General features: G+C 42.0%; 1 protein-coding gene across 3 annotated transcripts in view; it reads left to right on the forward strand.

Moving 5' to 3' along the window:
- The window catches only part of LOC128692035 (kelch-like protein 5), a 155250-nt gene that overhangs the window by 58339 nt on the left and 79058 nt on the right, over positions 1-17853 (forward strand). For all 3 annotated transcript variants that reach the window (XM_070085174.1, XM_070085176.1, XM_070085175.1), the window contains one exon: positions 15186-15433. In XM_070085174.1, the coding sequence (XP_069941275.1) occupies positions 15186-15433 (248 nt within the window). The remainder of the gene's footprint in view (positions 1-15185; positions 15434-17853) is intronic.

The raw sequence follows: 17853 nt of genomic DNA on the forward strand, positions 1-17853 counted from the left end.
TCAAATCTTTTCTTCCCTTTCATAATTTATTTCATCCTATTCATTCTGATAACCCTTTCAGGGTTTCTGACATACTAGTATGGCTTACGCACCAGGGCTATTGACGTACTAGTACGCCTAAATTCTAGCGCTTTCAAATCTAGCAAGAGAAAGCTGGTAGGCCTACATGTGAAAGAATGGGTCTATGTGGTCAGTGTGCACAGTATAAAAAAAATCCTGCAGCACACAGTGCGTAATGAGAAAAAAAAACTTTGACCGTGTTTTTGGTTTAAAACAGCTACTTTGCATTCTATTTTCATATGGTATTTATGGTTGTATTCTAGTTTTCCTGGTCTCATTTTATAGAATGGAAGACATATTACAGAAATTGAGATGATTTTGATTGGTTTCACAATGAAAAGTACCTTGAAATTGAGCTCAAAGTAGCAGAAATGTTCGATTTTTGCCAAAGTTCAATAGTAAACAAATCATGCTGCGCATCCAATACACATCAACTGGTGAGTCTAATATTCTTTCACAAGTGCGTTGATATTATTTATACCATTTCTACACTAATGCAGTAGTCTGCATAACAGTAAATCTTTAATTTTTTGCGAGAATAAAAATTCAAAGTGGAAAGCAAAAGAAATGTAAGAGGGGCCTGGAGACATGACTAATTAACAGAGGAAATGTTATTTTAGTGCCAGGAATGTCTGTCTTGTAAAGTAAAAGGACACAAGTGCAACTAATGTGACATTTATTGTGGCAACGTTTCGCTCTCCAGGAGCTTTATCAAGCCATTACAAACAATACATGGACACAGAGGGTATATAAAGGCTCAGAGTGAGGTGCAATGCTAATGAGGTAACGTTTCGATGTTCACTAGTGGTAGTAGTAGTAGTAGTAGTAGTAGTAGTAGTGGTAGTGACAAAAGTAATACAATATGGTAGAGCAATATGGTAGAAAGTGACGTAGTGGGGGCGGGAACCATACATAGTTTTAATGCGAGGTTTGATAAAGCTCATGGAGCAGGGAGAGAGAGGACCTAGTAGCAATCAGTGAAGAGGCAGGGCCAGGAGCTATGACTCGACCCCTGCAACCACAAATAGGTGAGCACACACACACACACACACACACACACTCGACATGTGCCTAGGACAAAATGGTAACTAACACACACACACACACACACACACACACACACACACACACACACACACACACACACACACACACACACACACACACACACACACACACACACACACACACAACCCCAAATAGGCCCCCACCAGGGCTCCTGCTCCCCCAACCCCAATATTCTCCCAGGACCACAGTGTTAGAAAAGAAGTTGAAGGTTTGGTACACGAATGCAGATGGAATAACGAATAAATATGAGAAGTGGCATGAAAGAATCAATAAGAAGTCCCTAGACGTCATAGCAGTCACAGAAATGAAACTCACTGAGACAATGACAGACACAATCTTCCCACTGGGATATCAGATCCTGAGGAAAGATAGAAGGAGCAGAGGAAGAGGGGTTGCACTGTTCATTAAAAACCGATGGGGATTTGAGGAAATGGAAGGCATGGATGAGATTGGAGAAAGGGATTACATAGTAGGTACAATTCAGTCTGGGGAACATAAGGTAGTCATTGCAGTGGTGTATAACCCACCACAGAACTGCAGGAGGCCAAGAGAGGAATATGAAGAGAGCAACAGAGCAATGGTGTGCACACTAGCTGAGGTGGCAAGAAGAGCTCACTCGAGCAGAGCAAAGTTACTGGTTATGGGCAGTTTCAACCACGGGGAGATCTATTGGGAAATCCTGGAGCCACATGGGGGTCCCAAAACATGGAGAGCCAAGACAATGGATGTGGTACTGGAAAACCTCATGCATCAACATGTCCGGGACTACTAGAGAGAGAGGGGAGGATGAACCAGCAAGACTGGACCTCGTGTTCACCCTGACCAGTTCAGACATTGAGGACATCACATATGAGAGGCCCCTTGGAGCTAGTGATCATGTGGTTCTAAGCTTTGAATACATAGTAGAGTTACAAGTGGAGAGGGTAACAGGAGTTGAATGGGAAAAGCCAAACTACAAAAGGGGGGACTACACGGGTAAGAGGAACTTCCTGCAGGAGGTTCAGTGAGACAAAGAATTGGTCGGGAAGACAGTAAACGAAGTGATGAAATATATAACAACACAATGCAAGGAGACAGAGGGAAGGTTTGTTTCCAAGGGCAACAGAAATAATGGGAAGACCAGAACAAGCCCTTGGTTTACCCGAAGGTGTAGGGAGGCAAAAACTAAGTGCACTAGAGAATGGAAAAAATACAGAAGGCAAAGGACCCAGGAAACTAAGGAGATTAGTTGAAGAGCCAAAAATGAGTATGCACAGATAAGGAGGGAGGCCCAGCGACAGTACGAAAACAATATAGCATCGAAAGTCAAGTCTGACCTGAAACTGCTGTATAGCCACATTAGGAGGAAGATGACAGTCAAAGACCAGGTGATTAGGCTGAAGAAAGAAGGTGGGGAACTCAAAAGAAACGATCAAGAGGTATGTGAGGAGCTCAACATGAGATTTAAGGAAGTATTTACAGTGGGGACAGGAAGGACTCTGGGAAGACAGCACAGAAGGGGACATCAACAAGAACAATACCAACAAGTGTTGGATGATGTACGCACAACTGAGGAGGGGTGAAGAAGCTGCCAAATGACCTTGATACCTCAAAGGTGATGGGACCGGGCAACATCTCCCATGGGTCCTTAGAGAAGGAGCAGAGATGCTGTGTGTGCCACTAACCGCAGTCTTCAACACATCCCTTGAAACTGGGCAACTACCTGAGGTATGGATGATGGCAAATGTAGTCCCCATTTTTAAGAAAGGAGACAGAAATGAGGCACTAAACTATAGACTAGTGTCACTGACGTGTATAGTATGCAAAGTCATGGAGAAAATTATCAGGAGGAGAGTGGTAGAGCGCCTGCAACGGAACAAGATTATAAACGACAACCAGCATGGATTCATGGAAGGCAAATCCTGTGTCACAAACCTGCTGGAGTTTTACGATAGGGTAACAGAAGTAAGTCATGAGAGAGAGGGGTGAGTTGACTGCATTTTCTTGGACTGCAAGAAGGCCTTCGACACAGTTCCCTACAGGAGATTAGTGCAGAATCTAGAGGATCAGGCATGTATAACAGGAAGGGCACTGCAATGGATCAGAGAATACCTGACAGGGAGGCAACAACGAGTCATGGTACATGATAAGGTATCACAGTGGGTGCCTGTGATGAGCGGGATCCCACAGGGGTCAGTCCTAGGACCAGTGCTGTTCTTGGTATATGTGAATGACATGACAGAAGGGATAGACTCAGAAGTGTCCCTGTTTGCAGACAATGTGAAGTTAATGAGAAGAATCAAATCAGATGAGGATCAGACAGGACTACAAAGTGACCTGGATAGGCTGGACACGTGGTCCAGCAACTGGCTACTCAAATTTAACCCTGCCAAATGCAAAGTCATTAAGATAAGGGAAGGGCAAAGAAGACCACAGACAGAGTACAGGCTAGGTGGCCAAAGACTGCAAACCTCGCTCAAGAAGAAAGATCTCAGGGTGAGTATAACGCCGAGCACATCTCCAGAAGCACACATCAACCAGATAACTGCTGCAGCATATGGGCACCTGGCAAACCTGAAAATAGTGTTCCAGTACACCGTGTACGTCATGCCCATACTGGAGTATGCAGCACCAGTTTGGAACCCACACCTAGTCAAGCACGTTAAGAAATTAGAGTGCAAATGTTTGCAACAAGGCTAGTACTAGAGCTAATGGGAATGTCCTACATAGAAAGGTTAAGGGAAATCAGCCCGACAACACTGGAGGACAGGAGGGTTAGGGAAGACATGATAACAGCATACAAAATACTCCGAGGAATAGATAAGTGGAGAGAGACAGGATGTTCCAGAGAAGGGACACAGAAACAAGGGGTCACAATTGGAAGTTGAAGATTCAGATGAGTCAAAGGGATGTTAGGAAGTATTTCTTCAGTCATAGAGTTGTCAGGAAGTGGAATAGTCTAGCAAGTGATGTAGTGGGGGCAAGAACCATACATAGCTTTAAGACAAGGTATGGTAAAGCTCATGGAGCAGGGAGAGAGAGGACCTAGTAGTGATCAGTGAAGAGGCGGGGCCAGGAGCTGAGTCTCGTCCCCAGCAACCACAATTAGGTGAGTACACACATATGCGCCTTTTTTATCCCCTCCCTCTAACCTTTCCTAGGATGAACCCCTACCCCTCCCTGCCTCCACTACAGATTTATACACCCTCCAAGTCATCCTGTTTTGTTCTATCCTATGTAAATGTCCAAACCAACTCAGTTGTCCCTCCTCAGCCCTCTGGATAATACTTTTAGCAACCACACACCTAATCTCCAAAACTACTAATTCTCTGTATAATATTCACACCATACATTGTCCTCAGGCACTACATCTCCACTGCTTCCAGCCTCCTTCTCACTGCAACATTCAAAACCTATGCTTCTCACCCATTTGAGAGTGTTGGTACCACTATCCTCTGATACATTCTCCTTTTTACCTCCATGGATAATTTTCTTTGTCTCAACAGATGCCTCAGTACACCACCCACCTTTTTTTCCCCGCATTAGGTTTATGGTTCACCTTACTTTCATTGACCCTTCTGCTGGGAAGTCCACTCCCAAATGTCTGAACACATTCACTTCCTCAATACTTCCTCCTTCCAATCTAATATCCAATCTTTGATTACCTAATTTTTTTTTTTTACTCTTGTCACTTTGCTCTTTCCCATATTGACTTTTAATTTCCTTCGTTTATGTGCCTTCCCAAATTCGTTCACCAACCTTTGCAACTTCTTTTCAGAATCTCCCAAAAGAACAGTGTCATCAGCAAAAAGCATCTGTGACAACTCCTACTCTGTATTAGATTCATTATCTTTCAATCTCACATCTCTCCCCAACACCCTAGCATTCACTTCTCTCACAACCCTATCTATAAATATGTTAAGCAACCATGGTGACATCATGCATCCCTGTCTAAGGCCTACTTTTATTGGAAAATAATTTCTTACTCTCCTATATACCCTAACTTGAGCCTCACTATCCTTATAAAAACTCTAAATTGCTTTAACCATTTCAGGGTCCGTGCTGTACTCCTATGGCTTTGAAGCCAGTGTCAGTGCCATAGTTTTATGCCCTGAGCTCAGCTTACCCAGATGAACTGTGAGTGGTAAATTTGGGCCTAGATATAAGAGAATTTGTCAGTGTGGTAAGTGTGCACCATATGAAAATAATCCGGCCCCATGTAGTGCATAATGAGAAAAAAACTGACTGTTTTTGGTTGAAAATAGCAACTTTGCAGTTTATTTTTGGATGGTTTTTATGGTTTTATTCTTGGTTTCTTGGTATCAGTTGATAGAATGAAAGATATGTTACAGAAATAGAGATGATTTTGATTTGTTTCAGGACTGAAAAGAGCTTGAAATTGAGCTCAATGTAGCAGAAATGTTCGATGTTTGCTAATATTCAAATGTAACCAAATCACATCCCTCATCCAATACAAGTCTAACTGGTGGGTCTAATATGTGTTCATGAATGCATTGACATTATTTATACAATTAGTACAATACTGCATAACAATAAATCTTCTGTTTTTTTTGTGTGAATAAAAATTCTTTGTGTAAATCAAAATCAAAATGGAATTCATATGTAAAGCCTGGGAATGTAACTAATGAACAGAGGAAATGTTATTTTAATGCCAGGAATGCCTGCATTGTTTATTCTGGATGCTATTTTGAAATTGAAATACGTATTTTAAAATTTGTGTAAAGTTGGCCAAATTACCAATTTCTGATCACTTTATTGGGTAGTTGATTGGGCAGTTTCAATTCAAAGTTTATTCTCTATAAAGATTACAATGTTGAATTTACAGAATTTGGTTGTTGTGTGGTTTACATGTAGTTAAATAATGATTACAGAGTGTACCACTAGAACGCCTAGCATGGCTCACTCAAGAAATGGAAGACATACTAGTAAAATAGCTAAGAATTTGGTCTACTGGAACAATGTAATTGGCCTAAAACAGGGCTCAAATTGGGCAAAATCGCCAGTGTGTAAATACCGCTTACACAGCAAAATTCCTGAAAGTGTAATTTCATCAATCTTCCATCGATTTTTTCATTTTTGTTTTATTACTTTCAAAAAAAGATTCTCTCTTATTTCATAAGAAAAAATAAATTTTTTTTTTAATTTTTGGACCATGTGGACACTTCAGATTGGGGGTCTGGACCCTGAAAGGGTTAAATAATCTCCCACATATTTCATACACTTGCAGCATCTGCTACATTGCTCCCATCTCCACTCTATCATATGCCTTTTCTAAATCCAACCTATTCATATATTTTTTATTACCCTTTCTTATGTTCCCAGCTTATCCTTCCATGTACAGTGGAGCCTCTACTTACTAGTGCATCCATGTGCGAGTTTTTCCAGATATGAGCAGCTGCTCGGTCGATTTTTTGCTTCCGGACACGAGCAAAATTTCCAGATGCGAGCGGGCCTCAAGGGAGGTTAATTGACACTGGTGAGGGGGCTCTTGCTCTTGATCTAGGGAACTGGATCTCGGTTGTTTGTTGGACTATCTTATTGAAACTTGAGCAATGTATGATGAAAAGATGCTTCTTAACGTACACCAAAAATGAAAGAAATCGGACCATAAATAATGGAGTTCACTTCTCAGCCATTAGCTTCCCCATAGCGGTATATTTTTGTATGTTTTTTATGGTTGTATTCTCGTTTTATTTGGTCTCATGTAATAGAATGGAAGATATACTACAAAATAAATATGATTTTAATTTGTTTCACGATGAAAAGTACCTTGAAATTGAGCTCAGAATAGCAGAAATGTTAAATTCTTTGGCAACATCAGTGGTAGACATCATGAGGTAGCAGTGGCAGACAACATGAAGCAGCAGTGGCAGACAACATGAGGTAGCAGTTGCAGACAACATGAAGCAGCAGTGGCAGACAACATGAGGTAGCAGTGGCAGACAACATGAAGCAGCAGTGGCAGACATCATGAGGTAGCAGTGGCAGACAACATGAAGCAGCAGTGGCAGACAACATGAGGTAGCAGTGGCAGACAACATGAAGCAGCAGTGGCAGACAACATGAGGTAGCAGTGGCAGACAACATGAAGCAGCAGTGGCAGACATCATGAGGTAGCAGTGGCAGACAACATGAAGCAGCAGTGGCAGACAACATGAAGCAGCAGTGACAGACAACATGAAGCAGCAGTGGCAGACATCATGAGGTAGCAGTGGCAGACAACATGAAGCAGCAGTGGCAGACATCTTGAGGTAGCAGTGGCAGACAAAATGAAGTGGCAATGGCAGATAACAGGAGGTAGCAGTGGCAGACAACATGAAGCAGCAGTGGCAGACAACATGAGGTAGCAGTGGCAGACAACATGAAGCAGCAGTGGCAGGCAACATGAGGTAGCAGTGGCAGACAACATGAAGCAGCAGTGGCAGACATGAGGTAGCAGTGGCAGACAACATGAAGCAGCAGTGGCAGACATCTTGAGGTAGCAGTGGCAGACAACATGAAGTGGCAATGGCAGATAACATGAGGTAGCAGTGGCAGACAACTTGAAGCAGCAATGACAGACAACATGAAGCAGCAGTGACAGGCAACATGAGGTAGCAGTGGCAGACAACGTGAAGCAGCAGTGGCAGACAACATGAGGTAGCAGTGGCAGACAACATGAAGCAGCAGTGGCAGACAACATGAAGCAGCAGTGGCAGACATCATGAAGCAGCAGTGGCAGACAACATGAAGCAGCAGTGGCAGACATCATGAGGTAGCAGTGGCAGACAACATGAAGCAGCAGTGGCAAAGTGTAGCATTAAGAGTGTAGCACTTATAAGTCACTCTGTCTGACTTTTTTGGGTTATCCTAGGTTTTCTACACATGTAGTCAGGAGCAGGAATGGCTGCTGTGGGGGCCCTATAAACCCCAACAACAATAGCTGCTGTCACCACCACTAGCCACATACCTAATGACATATATTTTATTCATTCTAGTGTATATATCATGTTTCTATGTTATTAACCCTTTCAGGGTTTCTGACGTACTAGTATGGCTTACGCACCGGGGTTTTTGACGTATTAGTACGCCTAAATTCTAGCGCCCTCAAATCTAGTGAGAGAAAGCTGGTAGGCTTACATATGAAAGAATGGGTCTATGTGGTCAGTGTGCGCAGTATAAAAAAAATTCTGCAGCACACAGTGCGTAATGAGAAAAAAAAAACTTTGACCGTGTTTTTGGTTTAAAACAGCAACTTTGCACTGTATTTTTGTATGGTATTTATGGTTGTATTCTAGTTTTCCTGGTCTCATTTTATAGAATGGAAAACATTACAGAAATTGAGATGATTTTGATTGGTTTCACAAAGTAGCAGAACTGTTCGATTTTTGCCGAAGTTCAATAGTAAACAAATCATGCTAAACGTCCAATAAACATCAACTGGTGAGTCTAATATTCTTTCACAAGTGCGTTGATATTATTTATACCATTTCTACACTAATGCAGTAGTCTGCATAATCGGACCATAAATAATGGAGTTCACTTCTCAGCCATTAGCTTCCCCATAGCGGTATATTTTTGTATGTTTTTTATGGTTGTATTCTCGTTTTATTTGGTCTCATGTGATAGAATGGAAGATATACTACAAAATAAATATGATTTTAATTTGTTTCACGATGAAAAGTACCTTGAAATTGAGCTCAGAATAGCAGAAATGTTAAATTCTTTGGCAACATCAGTGGTAGACATCATGAGGTAGCAGTGGCAGACAACATGAAGCAGCAGTGGCAGACAACATGAGGTAGCAGTTGCAGACAACATGAAGCAGCAGTGGCAGACAACATGAGGTAGCAGTGGCAGACAACATGAAGCAGCAGTGGCAGACATCATGAGGTAGCAGTGGCAGACAACATGAAGCAGCAGTGACAGACAACATGAAGCAGCAGTGGCAGACAACATGAGGTAGCAGTTGCAGACAACATGAAGCAGCAGTGGCAGACAACATGAGGTAGCAGCGGCAGACAACATGAAGCAGCAGTGGCAGACATCATGAGGTAGCAGTGGCAGACAACATGAAGCAGCAGTGGCAGACAACATGAAGCAGCAGTGACAGACAACATGAAGCAGCAGTGGCAGACATCATGAGGTAGCAGTGGCAGACAACATGAAGCAGCAGTGGCAGACATCTTGAGGTAGCAGTGGCAGACAACATGAAGTGGCAATGGCAGATAACATGAGGTAGCAGTGGCAGACAACATGAAGCAGCAGTGACAGACAACATGAAGCAGCAGTGACAGGCAACATGAGGTAGCAGTGGCAGACAACATGAAGCAGCAGTGGCAGACAACATGAGGTAGCAGTGGCAGACAACATGAAGCAGCAGTGGCAGACAACATGAAGCAGCAGTGGCAGACATCATGAGGTAGCAGTGGCAGACAACATGAAGCAGCAGTGGCAGACAACATGAGGTAGCAGTGGCAGACAACATGAAGCAGCAGTGGCAGACAACATGAAGCAGCAGTGGCAGACATCATGAGGTAGCAGTGGCAGACAACATGAAGCAGCAGTGGCAAAGTGTAGCATTAAGAGTGTAGCAATTAAGTGTAGCATTAAGAGTGTAGCACTTATAAGTCACTCTGTCTGACTTTTTTGGGTTATCCTAGGTTTTCTACACATGTAGTCAGGAGCAGGAATGGCTGCTGTGGGGGCCCTATAAACCCCAACAACAATAGCTGCTGTCACCACCACTAGCCACATACCTAATGACATATATTTTATTCATTCTAGTGTATATATCATGTTTCTATGTTATTAACCCTTTCAGGGTTTCTGACGTACTAGTATGGCTTACGCACCGGGGTTTTTGACATACTAGTACACCTAAATTCTAGCGCCCTCAAATCTAGTGAGAGAAAGCTGGTAGGTTTACATATGAAAGAATGGGTCTATGTGGTCAGTGTGCGCAGTATAAAAAAAATCTGCAGCACACAGTGCGTAATGAGAAAAAAAAACTTTGACCATGTTTTTGGTTTAAAACAGCAACTTTGCACTGTATTTTCGTATGGTATTTATGGTTGTATTCTAGTTTAGATTGCTGGTTTCTTTTTCTGTCTCATAAACACGCTAGATAACAGGGATATCTTGCTACTCCTACTTACACTTTGGTCACACTTCACAGACACGCACATGCATATATATATACATACATCTAGGTTTTTCTTCTTTTTCTAAATAGTTCTTGTTCCTCTTTATTTCTTCTATTGTCCATGGGGAAGTGAAAAAGAATCTTTCCTCCGTAAGCCATGCGTGTCGTATGAGGCGACTAAAATGCCGGGAGCAATGGGCTAGTAACCCCTTCTCCTGTAGACATTTACTAAAAAAGAGAAGAAGAAAAACTTTATAAAACTGGGATGCTTAAATGTGCGTGGATGTAGTGCGGATGACAAGAAACAGATGATTGCTGATGTTATGAATGAAAAGAAGTTGGATGTCCTGACCCTAAGCGAAACAAAGCTGAAGGGGGTAGGGGAGTTTCGGTGGGGGGAAATAAATGGGATTAAATCTGGAGTATCTGAGAGAGTTAGAGCAAAGGAAGGGATAGCAGTAATGTTGAATGATCAGTTATGGAAGGAGAAAAGAGAATATGAATGTGTAAATTCAAGAATTATGTGGATTAAAGTAAAGGTTGGATGCGAGAAGTGGGTCATAATAAGCGTGTATGCACCTGGAGAAGAGAGGAATGCAGAGGAGAGAGAGAGATTTTGGGAGATGTTAAGTGAATGTATAGGAGCCTTTGAACCAAGTGAGAGAGTAATTGTGGTAGGGGACCTGAATGCTAAAGTAGGAGAAACTTTTAGAGAGGATGTGGTAGGTAAGTTTGGGGTGCCAGGTGTAAATGATAATGGGAGCCCTTTGATTGAACTTTGTATAGAAAGGGGTTTAGTTATAGGTAATACATATTTTAAGAAAAAGAGGATAAATAAGTATACAAGATATGATGTAGGGCGAAATGACAGTAGTTTGTTGGATTATGTATTGGTAGATAAAAGACTGTTGAGTAGACTTCAGGATGTATATGTTTATAGAGGGGCCACAGATATATCAGATCACTTTCTAGTTGTAGCTACACTGAGAGTAAAAGGTAGATGGGATACAAGGAGAATAGAAGCATCAGGGAAGAGAGAGGTGAAGGTTTATAAACTAAAAGAGGAGGCAGTTAGGGTAAGATATAAACAAATATTGGAGGATAGATGGGCTAATGAGAGCATAGGCAATGGGATCGAAGAGGTATGGGGTAGGTTTAAAAATGTAGTGTTAGAGTGTTCAGCAGAAGTTTGTGGTTACAGGAAAGTGGGTGCGGGAGGGAAGAGGAGCGATTGGTGGAATGATGATGTGAAGAGAGTAGTAAGGGAGAAAAAGTTAGCATATGAGAAGTTTTTACAAAGTAGAAGTGATGCAAGGAGGGAAGAGTATATGGAGAAAAGGAGAGAGGTTAAGAGAGTGGTGAAGCAATGTAAAAAGAGAGCAAATGAGAGAGTGGGTGAGATGTTATCAACAAATTTTGTTGAAAATAAGAAAAAGTTTTGGAGTGAGATTAACAAGTTAAGAAAGCCTAGAGAACAAATGGATTTGTCAGTTAAAAATAGGAGAGGAGAGTTATTAAATGGAGAGTTAGAGGTATTGGGAAGATGGAGGGAATATTTTGAGGAATTGTTAAATGTTGATGAAGATAGGGAAGCTGTGATTTTGTGTATAGGGCAAAGAGGAACAACATCTTGTAGGAGTGAGGAAGAGCCAGTTGTGAGTGTGGGGGAAGTTCGTGAGGCAGTAGGTAAAATGAAAGGGGGTAAGGCAGCCGGGATTGATGGGATAAAGATAGAAATGTTAAAAGCAGGTGGAGATATAGTTTTGGAGTGGTTGGTGCAATTATTTAATAAATGTATGGAAGAGGGTAAGGTACCTAAGGATGGGCAGAGAGCATGCATAGTTCCTTTGTATAAAGGCAAAGGGGATAAAAGAGAGTGCAAAAATTATAGGGGGATAAGTCTGTTGAGTATACCTGGCAAAGTGTATGGTAGAGTTATTATTGAAAGAATTAAGAGTAAGACGGAGAATAGGATAGCAGATGAACAAGGAGGCTTTAGGAAAGGTAGGGGGTGTGTGGACCAGGTGTTTGCAGTGAAACATATAAGTGAATAGTATTTAGATAAGGCTAAAGAGGTCTTTGTGGCATTTATGGATTTGGAAAAGGCGTATGACAGGGTGGATAGGGAGGCAATGTGGCAGATGTTGCAGGTGTATGGTGTAGGAGGTAGGTTACTGAAAGCAGTTAAGAGTTTTTACGAGGATAGTGAGGCTCAAGTTAGAGTATGTAGGAAAGAGGGAAATTATTTCCCAGTAAAAGTAGGCCTTAGACAAGGATGTGTGATGTCACCGTGGTTGTTTAATATATTTATAGATGGGGTTGTAAGAGAAGTAAATGCGAGGGTCTTGGCAAGAGGCGTGGAGTTAAAAGATAAAGAATCACACATAAAGTGGGAGTTGTCACAGTTGCTCTTTGCTGATGACACTGTGCTCTTGGGAGATTCTGAAGAGAAGTTGCAGAGATTGGTGGATGAATTTGGTAGGGTGTGTAAAAGAAGAAAATTGAAAGTGAATACAGGAAAGAGTAAGGTTATGAGGATAACAAAAAGATTAGGTGATGAAAGATTGGATATCAGATTGGAAGGAGAGAGTATGGAGGAGGTGAATGTATTCAGATATTTGGGAGTGGACGTGTCAGCGGATGGGTCTATGAAAGATGAGGTGAATCATAGAATTGATGAGGGGAAAAGGGTGAGTGGTGCACTGAGGAGTCTGTGGAGACAAAGAACTTTGTCCTTGGAGGCAAAAAGGGGAATGTATGAGAGTATAGTTTTACCAACGCTCTTATATGGGTGTGAAGCATGGGTGATGAATGTTGCAGCGAGGAGAAGGCTGGAGGCAGTGGAGATGTCATGTCTGAGAGCAATGTGTGGTGTGAATATAATGCAGAGAATTCGTAGTTTGGAAGTTAGGAGGAGGTGCGGGATTACCAAAACTGTTGTCCAGAGGGCTGAGGAAGGGTTGTTGAGGTGGTTCGGACATATGGAGAGAATGGAGCGAAACAGAATAACTTCAAGAGTGTATCAGTCTGTAGTGGAAGGAAGGCAGGGTAGGGGTCGGCCGAGGAAAGGTTGGAGGGAGGGGGTAAAGGAGGTTTTGTGTGCGAGGGGCTTGGACTTCCAGCAGGCATGCGTGAGCGTGTTTGATAGGAGTGAATGGAGACAAATGGTTTTTAATACTTGACGTGCTGTTGGAGTGTGAGCAAAGTAACATTTGTGAAGGGGTTCAGGGAAACCGGCATTCCGGACTTGAGTCCTGGAGATGGGAAGTACAGTGCCTGCACTCTGAAGAAGGGGTGTTAATGTTGCAGTTTAAAAACTGTAGTGTAAAGCACCCTTCTGGCAAGACAGTGATGGAGTGAATGATGGTGAAAGTTTTTCTTTTTTGGGCCACCCTGCCTTGGTGGGAATTGGCCAGTGTGATAATAAAAAAAATAATAATAATAATTCTAGTTTTCCTGGTCTCATTTTGTAGAATGGAAGACATTACAGAAATTGAGATGATTTTGATTGGTTTCACAATGAAAAGTACCTTGAAATTGAGCTCAAAGTAGCAGAAATGTTCGATTTTTGCCGAAGTTCGATAGTAAACAAATCATGCTAAACGTCCAATAAACATCAACTGGTGAGTCTAATATTCTTTCACAAGTGCTTTGATATTATTTATACCATTTCTACACTAATGCAGTTGTCTGCATAACAGTAAATCTTCTATTTTTTGCGAGAATAAAAATTCAAAGTGGAAAGCAAAAGAAATGTAAGAGGGGGGCCTGGGGGTGTGACTGTTGAACAGAGGAAATGTTATTTTAGTGCCAGGAATGTCTGTTTTGTTTATTCTGGACCCTATTTGGAAATTGGCATTTTTTGAAATTTGTGTGAAATTGGCAAAATTGCTAATTTCTGACCACTTTATTGGATAGTTGAAATTGGTAAATGGGTGGTTTCTTGTACTCATTCGATAGAAAAAATAGTTACGATTTTTGTCGACTAGTACACTGGAATTGGCTGAAAATAGGGCTCAAATTCGGCAAAATCGCTGATGCGTAAACATCGTTGAGACCACTAAATTTGCGAGAGCATAACTCCGTAAGTTTTCCATCAAATTTCATACTTTTGGTGTCATTATGATTGGGAAAAGATTCTCTAACTTTTCATAAGAAAAAATATATTTTTTTTTTTTTTAAATTTGTTGACCCTGAGAACAAGTCTGGGAGAGGGCCTGTCGACCCTGAAAGGGTTAATATTGTTTATTATTATGTCATATTACATGAATTGTGATAGATAAATAAGCTGTAGAGTTGATATTAGGTAAATTATTAAAGTATTTTCTTGTGCCTGGAATTCCACTGGAACGAATTAATTCCATTTCAATTAATTTAAATGAGGAAAATTGACTCTGCAAACGAGCAAATCCACTTGTGAGCAAGGTCATGGAATGGATTAAACTCATAAGTAGAGGTTCCACTGTACAGTATTGTATCTGTTCTCAGGAGACAGATTCAAAATATGGGTCAAAATCTTCATGTTACTGTCCCCTCTTTTAATCCTTGTTTTTCTACTTACAATGACCAATTTGTGTTTGATGTGTAATGTAATAACTTACAAGAATTAGCCAGACAATTATAATTACAGTTTTAAGAAAAGGGTACAGTACTGTACTCAAAGACCCAGCCCTGGACTATGGCTTGTTATGAATCAACAACTTGGTAAAAGTTTTCAGGCCCTCCACTCTCCCTCATCTCCTTCGTTCCTCTTCTCCCATCCCTATTCCCTAGTTTGATCCTTATCTCCTTGCATCTTTTTTTTCTCTCTCCTTAATTTTTGGAAATTACAGAAATTACAAATTATCTGTTGCTCTGCATAATTGTTAAGAGATCCTCTAATTTACCAGTATGTTTTATATGCTTTTACATTAAACCAATGGTACTATTGCAGGTACTATGTGAGTACACCTTCACCGTGTTTGGGTGTAACTTGCAGGATGAAGGAAGCAGAGCGTTCCCCTTCACCTGGAGTGGGCTCTGGTCGTGCAGGACCCAGAGGGTCAGTGGCATCACTAAGCTCACTGGGTGGCAGTGTTCACGATGAGCTGTTTCGTTCTCCCAGACATGCTGAGGCAGCTCTACGCCGCATGGAGGCATATTATGCTCGTGGCCAACTCTGTGATGTTACATTGGTGGCAGGTTAGTCTTACACTCTTACATACAGTAATGCAAAAATTAATATACAACAGATACTTTAGGAATAAATTGAGCAATTTCAGTAACATATTTTTTTTTATCACTAAGGTCCACCATGCACTTTTTGCTCAGTGAAATGCCTCCTTTGTTTCTGCATATCAGTATTGGCTTGTTGTGGCCATAGAGTTCTATAAAACATATTCCTCAGTTTGCACTGTCTTCATGATTTGTGATTTTTTGTTACTCTTCTAGGCCATTCACTCTGGCCCATAATTTTGGTCAACTAGTTAAAGGATGTGGATCCTTAGGAGTACTTGATGTGGGATGGATTTTTGTTTGTTGGCAATGTAGAACATGGAAACATCCCACCAGCTGTCTCCTCCATTGGTTGGGGCTGGCAGCCATCGAGAACGTGCAGAACGAAACTCCCTTTGCCCCTAGTAGCTCAGTGCACCCTCTGCAAGATCCGAGGGATCTACAGATCCTACAAGACCCCTCGGGTCTTGTAGGATCTGTAGTCCCTAAAATTCTTCCAGGCCTGTGTCCTTGTATTTCCTCTGTTTTGTCAGTGCATAGCCTCCACACCTCTAGGGATCCTTTCACTGCTTCTGGTCTTCCTCCACTCAGAGCCATTTTTGGGGCTTCCCAGTCCTAGAATGGGGCTGATTTACAACCTGTGAGTTGGCTTGCTGCCACCGGTTGGTGCTGGATTCCCTGAAAGACACTTTTGCTCTTTCCATTGCACAGGAGGGGTCCAGTTGTTGTTCTAGGTTTTTTCCTGTTGTTGCTTAGGCCTTCCAACCTCAATCCATTGGTTGCTTCAGCCATAAGCTTGTTACCCATTATTATGGACCTTATTCTTAGGATAGTAAGGTGGAGCAGGTGTCTGACACAGTCCCATGTTTTTTGTTCTCAAGATCTTTTTGTTTGGTGGAAAAGGGAATATCATTCATCCTTATTTAAAAAATCTGAACTTTTGTATGCCTTTGGCAAGATTCCAAATGGAATACATTTTCAAGGTTTGCTTTTTCTGGTTCTGCTTGAGTGGGCTGCCATGACTTTCTTCTACCAGGCCTTTTGTCATGTTGCAATTCATGGTAACTTCTGCAGGTTCTTCTCCTTCTACTTGGATAGTGTGAGTTACTAGTTTGTGACTATGCCTTCTGGGCTTAAGATAGCACCATGGGTTAGTCTTCATTGCCACCCTTCAAGGAGCGTGTCTGTGTTCATCTAACTGGATGACACACTGGTGACTGGCTTATCTTTTTCTGACATCTGCAGATCTTCAGCAGGTGCTTGAGTAGAGGTGAACTAAGGGCATAATGGTATAATAGGAAGGAATTGGTATGGCATATTCCAAAGTATGCTACTCAGTGGTTCAGGAACAAAAAGCTCAACCATAATTATAATAAAGAACCAGTGCTGGTAGGATTTTTTATTGTAACCCTGACTATGAAATGTGAGAAGGAATTAGCACTTTCTGTAAGTTTCCTGATAGTTAATAAGAACATAAGAAAGAAGGAACACTGCAGCAGGCCTACTGGCCCATGCGAGGCAGGTCCAATTCTCCCACTGGCTTCAGCTAATGCCTTAACCTAGTCAGGTCAGGCCACATTCACTTAAGGAAGGAGCACATCATCTAACCTAGTAGCACAAGCTAGTCAGGTCCAGCTCACACCCACTCGTGTATTTTTTTTTTTTTTTTATCACACTGGCCGATTCCCACCAAGGCAGGGTGGCCCGAAAAAGAAAAACTTTCACCATCATTCACTCCATCACTGTCTTGCCAGAAGGGTGCTTTACACTACAGTTTTTAAACTGCAATATTAACACCCCTCCTTCAGAGTGCAGGCACTGTATTTCCCATCTCCAGGACTCAAGTCCGGCCTTCCGGTTTCCCTGAATCCCTTCATAAATGTTACTTTGCTCACACTCCAACAGCACGTCAAGTATTAAAAACCATTTGTCTCCATTCACTCCTATCAAACATGCTCACGCATGCCTGCTGGAAGTCCAAGCCCCTCGCACACAAAACCTCCTTTACCCCCTCCCTCCAACCCTTCCTAGGCCGACCCCTACCCCGCCTTCCTTCCACTACAGACTGATACACTCTTGAAGTCATTCTGTTTCGCTCCATTCTCTCTACATGTCCGAACCACCTCAACAACCCTTCCTCAGCCCTCTGGACAACAGTTTTGGTAATCCCGCACCTCCTCCTAACTTCCAAATTACGAATTCTCTGCATTATATTCACACCACACATTGCCCTCAGACATGACATCTCCACTGCCTCCAGTCTTCTCCTCGCTGCAACATTCATCACCCACGCTTCACACCCATATAAGAGCGTTGGTAAAACTATACTCTCATACATTCCCCTCTTTGCCTCCAAGGACAAAGTTCTTTGTCTCCACAGACTCCTA

Source organism: Cherax quadricarinatus, chromosome 15, assembly GCF_038502225.1.
Source record: "Cherax quadricarinatus isolate ZL_2023a chromosome 15, ASM3850222v1, whole genome shotgun sequence".
Classification (NCBI taxonomy): Eukaryota; Metazoa; Arthropoda; class Malacostraca; order Decapoda; family Parastacidae; genus Cherax; species Cherax quadricarinatus.